General features: G+C 52.3%; 1 protein-coding gene across 1 annotated transcript in view; it reads right to left on the bottom strand.

Annotated features, from left to right (window-relative positions):
* Nucleotides 1–283: 283 nt before the first annotated feature.
* The window catches only part of DNPEP (aspartyl aminopeptidase), a gene marked incomplete in the record, with an annotated part of 12,428 nt that continues 1,099 nt past the window's right edge, over nucleotides 284–11,612 (bottom strand). The window contains 14 exon segments of the mRNA XM_014584229.2: nucleotides 284–432; nucleotides 765–932; nucleotides 5,530–5,631; nucleotides 5,739–5,778; nucleotides 6,164–6,330; nucleotides 7,374–7,457; nucleotides 8,849–8,926; nucleotides 9,757–9,864; nucleotides 9,978–10,053; nucleotides 10,271–10,401; nucleotides 10,608–10,733; nucleotides 10,965–11,078; nucleotides 11,391–11,479; nucleotides 11,568–11,609. Coding sequence (XP_014439715.1) covers nucleotides 382–432; nucleotides 765–932; nucleotides 5,530–5,631; nucleotides 5,739–5,778; nucleotides 6,164–6,330; nucleotides 7,374–7,457; nucleotides 8,849–8,926; nucleotides 9,757–9,864; nucleotides 9,978–10,053; nucleotides 10,271–10,401; nucleotides 10,608–10,733; nucleotides 10,965–11,078; nucleotides 11,391–11,479; nucleotides 11,568–11,609 — 1,376 coding nt within the window.

The raw sequence follows: 11,612 nt of genomic DNA, 5'->3' as shown, positions 1-11,612 counted from the left end.
CTCCTCCATTTCTCCCTCCTTTTGGGATTTTAGGCATACACACACATGTGGCTGGTGTTTCTCAAGCTGCTGAGTCCCAAACTTGAACTGTAGTTGGTCATGTGGGATCCAGTCACCATAACCACCATGCTACTTGGAACAAGAAAAGATTTTAAATCATGCCTCCTTCAGCTCCCCCCTGCAGCCTAACCTCCCCTTCTGTCCTGGTGCCAAAGGTTCGAGCTAGGCTCCCCTCCCCGCGCCCCCCCCTCCCCCAGTCTCCAAATAAGCACAACAGTATGTATCTGAGTGAAAAATTCATTTTAATAATCTGGCTTCAGCTCAGCTGAGGACATCCCCCGTCAATTGCAAAGGGGTAGACAGAAGTCTTTCCATGAGGCCTCAATCCACTAAGAGGTTACGGCTCAGAGACGGGATCAGCTCAAAGAAACCCTAAAAGGGTGGCAACATGGGATACGCAATCAGCAAGTGACCAGATGGAGGTGCCCGCCACTCAGCTCCCTCCAATGGAGGCCACAGCATTAGAAGCTCCAAGGGTCCCCTATGCTTCCCAGTAGTCTTCTTTTCCCTGGGCCCCTCTCCATCCCCTTATTCTCCTTTGGAGTCTGGGCAGGGCCCCTGAGCCTTGAGGAACATGGGGACCCTCGTTTCCTCCATGGAGCACCATGACAACCAGCCCTCATCACCTAGGCCAGCCACACCGCAACCAATCCAGATGCTAGAGGGGGCAGCGCTGCCGCCTTGGGGACGGGTGGTGGAGTTACCTTGAAGAGCGTGAGGGTCTGGAGTACTCCCGTAGTGCAGGCCGTCTCCCGGATGGAGTGCATGGCCAGCTGGGGGCTGCCAAGGTCCAATACCCGCAGTCCCAATCGCGAAGCCAAGATGGGCCCGATGGTGGTACCACACGGGGAGTCATTCCGGACCATGAGGTCCTGCAGACAGGAAAGAGGCCGTGAGCAACACGCAGCATATACTCGTGAAGGCCAAGGAGGAAGCCATCCCGAACTGCAGGGGCTGGGAGACGGCCCACTCTAACCCCTCGGTTTATGAAGTGACCAGCATAAAATCACAAAGCCAACACGCAATGGCAGCCCCAACAGACGAGATACTCTGATTCAGTCCCATTCTCTCCGCCTGCACCGCCACCACCCAGTCCCAGCTACTGTCAGCTTCCCTCCCAATAACCATCCACCTGTCAGAGCAGGCGGGCGGTTTAAAACACCTATCCTTTTCCTCACCCTCTTGCGTGGCAACCCCCGACATACACACACACTGAAAAAGTACTTGGTCATTTTAGTGTTTTTAAAAAAACACAGCTATTGGCCTTTTGAGGCCATTTCCTCTTTCTTTTTTAAAATTTTTTTATTTATCATTATTCTTCTTTTTTAAATTTGTTACAGGGCATGTGCACTAACCAGAAAGGGACAGAGAGAGAGAAAAAGAGGGAAAGTGAGAAAGCAAGCCACCAGGTCCGGGATTTGAACCACAGTCAGCCATGTGGAAGTCCAGCACCTTAACTACCACTCCACCTGCTGGCCCTGAGGTTATTTTTTTATATTATGATAAAAAAGGAAACTGTAACATGATGGTACATAACAAGATTTTCAGTGTAAAAGAAAACAGGATTATAAAATCAAACATATTGGGGACAATAGGTGGCACGGTAGTTAAGGCACTGGCTTTCCACATGGCTGACTATAGTTCAAGTCCTGGGTCTGGTAGCTTGCTTTCTCATTTCCCTCCTTCTCTGTTTCCGGTGGGTGCACGTGCCCTACATCAAATTAAAAGTAGTAATAATAATAATAAATTAAACTGAATAATTTTTAAAAGTTATTTAATTATGAAAGAATTACTATATAATTACTTAATTATTCTTATGGAAAAATTCTTTTATAATTATTATTTAAAATTTAAAAATTAAGTAATAACTTTGTTATTTTTTTTAAGGTTTTTACCATAGGGTGCATGTGCTCACTGGGGAGAGATATAGAAATAATTATTTAATTATTCTTAATATTTAACTATTCTTATAAAAGAACAATCCTTTTTTTTTTTTTTTCTGAGCGATTTTTTTGTTATAGGGTGTGTGTGGTTGCCCAAGAAAGAAAGCAAGAAATCACCCCCTGGGGGGGGATGGCCACACTGCAATCCCTTCTCCTCCATATTCCTCTTGGGATTTTGGGCATGCATACACGTGTCTGGCATGAGTTTTAAGCTGTGGGGTCCAGGACTCAAACTGCAGTTGACAACTGGCAGTCCAATGACGTAAACATTATTCCATCTGCTGGTCTCTCTTTTATAATTCTTATTAAAAAAGTCAAATAAGTAATAACTATTCTTTTTTCTTTTTTTAGATTTTTGCCAAAGGGTGCATGTGCTTGGCAGAGAGAGAGACAGACAGAGAAAGTGAGAAATCACCTCCCAGGGGGATGGCCATGCAGCAAAGTGGGGAAGGGAAAGAATGATCATTTCCCTGTTTTCCAGTAGGAAACAGAGTTTGCTATAACCAAACAGTCCTAGTTGACTGGCTGGATGAGGGACAGCTCCACCTCACAGAAGAATGGAAGAGATGAAAAGAACTGGGAGGCGGGAAATTTCCAGTAAATTCGAATGAAATTACTTAGTTAGGAAAGGACCATTGATTTAGGCAAACACCATCACGTGTCTGGTTGATGGGAACTCCTCCCTTGCACAAGTTACCGTCAGGTCAAAGGGGGAACAACCATGATGAAGAACTTAAGGGGCACCCCAACCCCAAGGTCTGTTGGCATCCTCAGGGCGGATCACCCAGATACTGTGAGGACAATGCAATGTGAAGGACATGCCAGCAATGATGTCTTCTAACTAGAAATATTTAACTTGAATGTGTTAAGTCTTTAGGTAGAAATTCCAGTTCACAGGAAATACAGGAGCTAGAGACACAAGCTACATGGCACCATGAGGAAGCAACCAGACAAGAGAGAAAGTGAGGCATTCTAAGAGCTGATCAGCCTGACCCAACAAGCCAACATTATAAAGAAAAGGGGGTCGGGAAGAACAGTGCCAGATTAGAAGACATTTTCCTTTTTTATAAAGAAGTATTTATTTTAATTAATTAGCTAATTATTATTTCAATTTGCTATAGGGCACAAGCGTTCACCAGAGAGAAAGAGAGAAAGTGAGAAAGCAAGCTCCAGGTTTAGGTCTTGAACCATAGTCAGCCATATGGGAGTCCAGCACCTCAACCACCACACCACCTGCTGACCCCATCAGAAGACATTCAAGTGACTTTTCAGCCAGATATGACACCTGTCCTGAATTGGATACTAGAGAGTGAGACTAAAACTGTAAAGACTGTTTTATAGATAACTGGGGAAAACAAAAAATGGTCTATACGTTAGATGTACAGATACAAATTCACTGAAACAAAAACTTCTGTAACAAAAAGGTGGAGGTGACTACATGAAAAGTAACAAAAAAATATCCACTATGGGGGGCCAGCAGGTGGCATGGTATTTAAGGGCACTGGACTCCCACATGACCAACTGCAGTTCAAATCTTTGGCCTGGCGGTTTGCTTTCTCACTTTCCTTCTCTCTCTCTCTCTTGCTCTGTCCCTCTCTAGTCAAATTAAAATAATAAATAAATAAAGCTAAATAATTATTTTAAAAAATCCACTACGGGGACCAGCAGTTGGCATAATGGCCATGTCGCTAGACTCCCACGTAGTCAACCGTGGTTCAAGTCCCAGACCCAGTGGCTTAAACTAACACAGGCACATGTGTGTGCATGCCCAAGATCCCAAAAGGAGAATGGAGGAGAAGGGACTGCAGTGTGGCCATCTCCCCACCCCCCCAAGGGCTGATTTCTAGCTTTCTGTTACTTTCTGGCGAGTGCTTGTAGAAAAAAACCCCCCAAAAAAAAAAAAAAAAAAAAGAAAAGAAATCCACTGTATTTCATTTCAAGAGAGTACAAGAAGACTTCAACAAGTTCATGGAAAAATGGAATCAAAGTATGAGTTTCTCTTAATGTAAAAATGTTTAAATCCATGCATAATTTTATCATAATACATATCTCCCATAAACTTTTTGAAGACCCCCCATACACATTATGTACATGCCCAGAAATAAAAAGAAAATTTGAAAGGATATACACATACCCTGGGAACTGTTTCATTTTCTCATTTCTATGCTTTTTCTAGTTTTCTTTTCTTAAACATTAATTTAGTTTAATTTACTATTATCATTAATTTCCTATAGGGCACATGCACTCACCAGCTCACCAGAGAGAGAGGAAGAGAGAAAGAGAAAGAAAGAGAGAAAGCAAGCTGCCAGGTCCAGGTCTTGAACTGTAGCCAATCATGTGAGAGTTCAGTGCCTTAACTACCACACCGCCTGCTGGTCCCTAATTTTCTAAAATATACCTGATTTCTGCTGTAACTTATTAAAACAAAATAACCCCCAGTGACTCCCTACTGGTCTTAGAGTGAAACCCAGACGCCCTCCCACAGCCCAGGAAGTTTTGCATGGTCGGTTTAGGCAGCCTCTTCCCCTGCCCACTCCTGCTCTCACCTGGCTCTCCCTCTTTCCAAAAGACTGAGTCCTCCCCCCCTCCCCCCTGGCCCTTTCTACTTGCTCCTCTAGGCTGGGCTGCTCTTCCCTCAGGCTTTCCCAGAACTGCCTTTTTCTCAGAGGAGAAGTGAGGGCATCACCTCCTCAGAGAGGCCTTCCTGACGTGGAGTAACTCAGTCCGAATGGGGTAGAGTGGAGACCGTGCAGCGGAGAGACCTGCCCTGGGTGTCTGGGCTCCAGGGTCCTGGTCTGACTCCACCCTGGTCCCCAACCCCTGATACAGACAGGCAGTTGATAAACAGATACTATGTGAGTGTGCACACATATTTATATAAATACGTATCATATTTATATATGCACACACAGTGTGGGGAAAGGACTCAGGTGATTTTCTTTTTTCTTTTTTTAAGTATTTTAATTAATTAATTGCTATTATTTTATTTAACTTTACTTACTTATTCATTTATTTTAATTTGACCAGAAAGGGAGAGAGAAAGAGAGAAAAAGAGAGAAAGTGAGAAAGCAAGCCACCAGGTCCAGGACATGAACCGTAGTCAGCTATGTGGGAGTCGAGCATCCTTAGCCACCATGCCACCTGCCAGTCCAGGACTCAGGTGACTTCTAAGGTAAAAGGAAAAATGAGTAGAAGCCCCCAGGGAGTGTGAGAGACCGTGGGAAGGGAGGGTGCTGGGGTGGAAAACGACTGATGCACATGCGCCAGGAGCCCACCACCTCGATCCTCATGGAAATCCAGCCAAGAAGGCACCACTCCACTCCCCACTCCACAGACATGGACACAGACTCAGAAAGGCTGGGAGACTAGTCCGAGGTCACACAGCTAGCACCTCAGCAGCCCTGGCATCAGCTCAGCTCCGTCCGTACCCAAAGCCCCTGTTCTCCTCTGCTGGGACCCCCTCCACTAAAGGCGGTGCTGCACCATGCTCCCTCCCTCACGCCTTCCAGCCGGGGCCTGCCCTCACCTGCAGGGGCACCCCGACTCTGCTGGCCACCTCTCGGATCAGGGCCTCTGAAACCGCGTTGGAGGCATAGCGCTGCTTGTTGTTCACCTTGATCACGGGACCCTGGGGAGAGTTGAGGGTGAGGCAGAGATGGTGACAGGCCCAGAGGGAATAAGAGGGGACCCAAGTCAGCCAGGCCTCCAAGTTCCTAAGGAGAAACGGCATCTCACCTTGTGGAATAAGGGCCGGTGGTTTTCCTCATGCTTGTCCCTGTTAAGAGGTAAGGATCAGGGATGACAACAGGAGTGGGCCTTCAGCACCCCACTCCCTGCCATGGCAGACATTAATAATGGATCACAGCATTCTTCTCCACCCCGCCCAGAGGACCTCAGAGTCATTCTAAGCAGAGCATTCCAGACAGCCTCCACAGGAGATGGACGCTAAATTTGTACATAAGGCATAGTGGACACACCTGCATTAGGCATCTGTGATTTTGATTGGGTGGGCCCTGGAGCAGTCAAAAGGAAATCCTCCCTGAATCTCCCAGAACAGGGAAAAGGGGGTAAGGAACGGGTAGTGGAAGGGGTGGGGGAGGTCCAGGGCTGAGCCGCAGGCAGGTTAGGCGGGGGTCACGGGTCTGGCCCAGGAGACTCACAGGTAGTTGGGGTGCACAGCGTGGGCCATGTCTGCACTGATCATGAAGGACTTGGGGATGGCTTCCTCAAAGGCTGTCAGGTTCTGGGGCGAGGGCGAGGCCGAGACCCGCCGCAGCACCAGCTCCGTCAGCAGCGACTGTGCTCCCTGGGCACTCTCGGACCCCACCTGGGGACAGAGACCTGGTTCGCTCTGGGCCCTGGGCTCCGCGCCTGGGCTGTGGGGCCGGCAAGAGGGGCCCAACGCCCTGCTGGCCTGGAACCCCAGAGTCATGGGCGAGGAATGAGGGTGTCCCTGGCAACATCTCCAACCCCAGGCCATCACAGAACACCTGGTGGTGGCTGGGCTGGGGCTAAACTAACCTGTTAGTAGGTTTCCTGCCCTGCCGCCTTCCTTCCCTGGGGCTCAGCAGAGGTGCCCACCACACTGGTCAGTTTTATTTTATCCATGTGACACAGACTGCCACCCAGGACATCTTTTGTCACCACACTGTAGCTAAGCCCACAACTCCCCTGCTGGAGATGACATCCCAGCCTCCCTAGCAGCTAAGCAGGGCCAACATAAGCAGTAGCGAATGTCACTTTCAGATGGCGCCCTTAGGGCATGGCGTCTGCTCTCCCTGTGCCTTTACGCCCTTCTGCTAACTTGGCGTGGCCAACATGATCAGGGTTGGAACAGCCACCTGGATCCGAACTGAGGCCACACGTTCAGGGTGGCAGAGACCCGCTGTGAACTGCTAACTCTGACCTGAGTGGTCCCATGAAAGCACCATCTCTGGGCTCAAGCTCAATTCCAGCATTTAAGACTGCAGCCTCAGCCAGCAGGTGGCGGGGTGGGTAAGGGCGCTGGACTCCCACTTGGCCGACCGAGTTTGAGCCCCAGACCTGGCGGCTTGCTTTCTCACATTCCCTTTCTCTCTCTCTCACTCTGTCCCTCTCTAGTCACATTATAAGTAAGTAAACACATAAATAAATAAATGAAGTTAAGGAAAATAATTCTTAAAAAAAAAAAAAAAGAAAAGACTGCAGCCTCACGTGTGCCTGTGCCGTGAGGACCCACTGGGAGCGAAGCCCAGGAGCTTCAAGATCAGCGGGGAGGGAGCTCGGCACACGGCACAGAGACAGAGAGCCACGACCCCGGTCACGCGGGTGCCTGGACAAGAAGGCTGTGGAAGGCTCCACAGCGAGGACCACCCCCAGAGGCCCCATCACCTCTTCGTGGTCGTAGAGCGTGATCATCCGCACGTGAGGCTCCGTGGCCAGGGACGCAGGGGCCGAGCAGGAATCGATCAAGGCCTGGCTCGGGGAGGGAACGAGCAGCATCAAGCCCAGCCCTCCTCCTTCCGTGACCAGCCCGAGCACCTCAGAGCTGCCACCTCCCATCGTCACGGCCACGGGGAGGAGGGCTGGGCTTCACCGGCTTCTATCTGAGGGCACTGCCCGGCAGAGGGCATGGCAGGGACCCTTTTAGCTGGGATGGCGGAAACCAGACTTTGGTTTTCTTCCCCCACCTCTCCCCATGTGAAAGGCAGGAGGATGTGCAAGCACCTGAGAAACCTAGGTCAAAAGATCTACCACTGATGGGAACCAGCAGTTAGCGTAATGGCTATGTCGCTGGATTCCCACTTAGTCGACCACAGTTCGTGTCCCGGACCCAGTGGCTTAGAACTAACACCGGGCGCGCGTGCGTGCGTGCCCAAGATCCCGAAAGGAGAATGGAGGAAAAGGGATTGCGGCGTGACCACCCCCCTGGGGGGTGATTTCTCACTTTCTGTCTCTATGTCTTTGTCTGTCTGGTGAGCGCACGTGCCCTATAGCAAAAACCTCTCAAAAAAAAAAAAAAAGATCTACCACTGATGAGGCCAGAGTGTGCCACTGTGATAAAGGTGCTGGATCCCACATGGTCAACTCTGTGTTCAAGTCCCAGACCCGGGACCTTGAAAATCACACCAGGGATGTGCACAGGAGTGCCCAGAATCCCAAAAGGAGAATGGAGAAGGGATTGCGGCATGGCCAAGCCCATGGGGCGATTTCTCACTTTCTCTGTCTGTCTGTCTCTGGTGAGCACACATGCCCTATGGCACAAACCTAAAAAAAAGGCTGAGAGTTCGAAGAGGGCACCGTGACCCCATCAAGGCGACACGACTGGCTGGCTACAGAAGGGGATGCAGGTCCCAGGCCTGACTGTGGTCTCTGTAACAACCCAAAGGCGGACTCCAGTCTCAGCAGGGGCAGGGTAGAAAAGGCAGAGGGAGGGGCAAGGGCAAGAGAAACAAAGAAAGGGAAGAGACTAGCATGGGATCAAGTTGCTGGGAGGGAGAAACCACCCCGCCAAAACCCCAAGGGACAGGCGAGGCTAGGTGGGCTCCCACCAGAGTGGGGCAGCAGCGAGGGTGGGGCCGTAAGGCCTTTCTCTTGAGGCAGAGGCTGCTCACTGAAGGAAAAGCAGCAGGACAGGATCAGTGCAGGTGCAGTGGGGCGGCCCCAGACATCTCAGCCTTCCCTTTACCTCGTTGCCTGGCCCCGGCCAGTGCAAGGACAGAGGCCACGGGCAGCAATGCTGAGGCTGCAGCATTTAGGCTCCACCCTGCGGGCCGCCCAGCCCAGAGGCCCGCGACCTGCTGGGGCATGGACAGCCCTCCCCACACTCCCTCTCCCGAGGGCGGTATGTACACCCAGCTCCTCACCTGCAGGGCGCAGTAGCAGCTGTGTAGGTTGTCCAGCCGAGGGGCAAAGATGAACTCATCATAGGCACCACCAAGGACCTAGGAAACCAGACAGTCAGCCTGACCTTCAACCCCACCCTCCCTCACCTGAGGGGCTGCAGCTGCAGCAAGCCTCCCTGACCCCTGGCTTAGGGCACCACTATGCATGCCAGGTAGGACTCAACAGAGAATGGAGGACGGCTGGCTGGAGTGGAGGGATGGGAGGGTGGAGGCCCATAGCTCCTGGCCTGCTCCTGTGGGGCAGGAAAAGGGAGGGTGAATGGTCACTAAAAACAAGGTCAAAAGCAAAACCAGTCAGGAACCAGAGACTTAGCAAGGACAGCGCATCCACAGACTTTGCGATCTGGGAGCTAGAGAACAGGCGGCCACAGGTGTGTTGCCCTCAGAAGTTAGATCCACAGTGGGTCGAGGCAGATGGGACCACCTGGAGCAGAAACCCCTGCAGAATCCTGAAGAGGGTCACTCGCTCCCTAGGCCCCTCCCTGCAGACAGTGCATATAGACAGGTCTGGGATGGAGAAGCTGTCTTTTTAAGAACCAGCACCCTGGGGCCAGCAGGTGGTGTGGTGGTTAAAGGGCTGGACTCCCACATGGCTGACCACAGTTCAGGTCCTGGACCCGGTAGCTTGCTTTCTCACTACCCACCTGCCCCCATGTATGTCTCTCTCTGGGGAAGTTAAAAAATAATAAATAAAATAAAATAAATAATAATAATACAAAGAACCATGCCCTGGAAGCAAAGCGGGGCTGCTGTCTATGGAAAGAACAGGGATGAGAATAACTGAGGGGCTGGTGAGGGACAGGTCACACACGAGGGCTGGCTGAGCCCCTGGCAGCCCCCACCCAGCTGCTCCTGCAGCCGCTGCTCACCGCTGGCTGGGTGTCTGCAAGGCAGAGCTCCATCTCCAAGATGTCCTCGGGGCTCAGCCCCAGGTGGGCACAGAGCAGGGACATGAGCACGGAGTGGTGTCGCTCATCCTGTAGGGCAGAAGGACACTGGGAGGAGGGACTGCTCCTCTCCTCGCCCCTTCTCAGGGGACTGATCTGCACCCCCTCCACCCACCCTCCCCATGAGCAAGAGACTCTCTTACTGTAGCACTGAGAGGCCCAGGCTCAGGGGTCCCCTTCTCCAGCTCCTCCTGGATTGCTGTGGCAAGAATGGGGACTCTGCGGGGAGAGGGAAAGCGGGTGCATGGGGACGGCTGGAGGGCACAGCAGGGAAGGCATCTCCATCTCCTGACAGGGAACTGCCCATGCCTGCCAGTTTGCAGCCTGCTCCCCAAATGTCAGAGCTGTCAGGACCCTCAGACATCAGCTAGGTCCCTGCTCCCAGGTCCCGCTGGGGCCCTCTGTCACCTGGTGCCACACCCTGCCCCAGTCTCACAGGTGCATCTCCGTGTTGGGCCCAAAGTTCTCGTTGATATTGCGCTGCAGATGGATGGCCAGGTGAGGGATCCGCAGAATGGGCCGTTCCACGTGCACCAGTCGCTGCTCCAGGCGACCTGAGGAAGGGCACTGCGGCCAACCAGGCCCAGTCAGCCCAACACACCCTGCCCCTGCTGGCTAACACCCCCTTCACCAGACTGACTGAGGGGGTCCTCTGGCCTGCACGGCCCCATCCTTCCTCCCCAGGGAACCCTTCATGGACACCCTGAAGGAATGGAACAAAGGACCGTCCAAGGAGCCCAAGAACCTCCCCGATGTCACATCCCAGCTCTCACCTTGACAATGACTCGTCCAGCCAAGGTGAGGTCACGGTCAAACCAGGTGCTCCAGATCCCGCCCCCATAGGTCTCCACGCCCACTTGATGGAAGCCCACCTGGCTGCGGCGAGACCTGCGCTTCACCTGAAGGTGAAGGTGATTGAGTCAAAGAAGGCCTGCCCCGATCTGGAGGTGAGACTTAGACAATTGACAGACCAGAGCCACTGGTTGGCCACTGTTACTGTCAGAGGAGGGGCCGACAGGTGGACCTCCTCCTGGACTCCAAGGAATAAAGCCCCCCATCTATACCTCCTGGCTCCCTGTTGCCCCTCTCTCCCCAACATCTCCCCACCCAGCACAGCCTCAGTTCCTTACCCGGAGGCAGGGGCTGTCAGTATGGGCCCCAATGAGGCTGAAGCCATTGCCAGGAACAAAGTGACCCCCCACAGCAAAAGCGATGATGGTGGAGGAGTTCCTAGTCAAGAAGTACTGGGGGGAGGGAAGAAGAGATGGGGTGTGAGGTGCCTTGGCCAAATGGCACACAGGACTTTGACACCTGGCCTAGGGACCTGCCTTTCCACCCCCACCCCACCCCTAGTACCTTGCTCTCCGGCTTGATATCCCAGCTCTCCGTCTCCTTGAGTTCATGGAAGCCAGCCTGGAGGAGGCGGTTGCGGCACTCGGCTACGACTGTAAGACAAGGACTCTCTCACAACGACGGAGGCCGGTGGGAGGGGCACACCAGTCCTCACCCTCCTCCCTTGCCCTGGTCACTTTCCACCCCCACCCCACCCCTAGTACCTTGCTCTCCGGCTTGATATCCCAGCTCTCCGTCTCCTTGAGTTCATGGAAGCCAGCCTGGAGGAGGCGGTTGCGGCACTCGGCTACGACTGTAAGACAAGGACTCTCTCACAACGACGGAGGCCGGTGGGAGGGGCACACCAGTCCTCACCCTCCTCCCTTGCCCTGGTCACTTACCGTGGAAAGGAGAGGGACTCCGGTTTACAAACTTGAGGAGTTCCT

This window comes from Tupaia chinensis, unplaced genomic scaffold, assembly GCF_000334495.1.
Source record: "Tupaia chinensis unplaced genomic scaffold, TupChi_1.0 Scaffold145907_1, whole genome shotgun sequence".
NCBI lineage: Eukaryota > Metazoa > Chordata > Mammalia > Scandentia > Tupaiidae > Tupaia > Tupaia belangeri.
The sequence above is the reverse complement of the archived record's forward strand: the minus strand, read 5'-3'. Positions and strand labels throughout refer to the sequence as shown.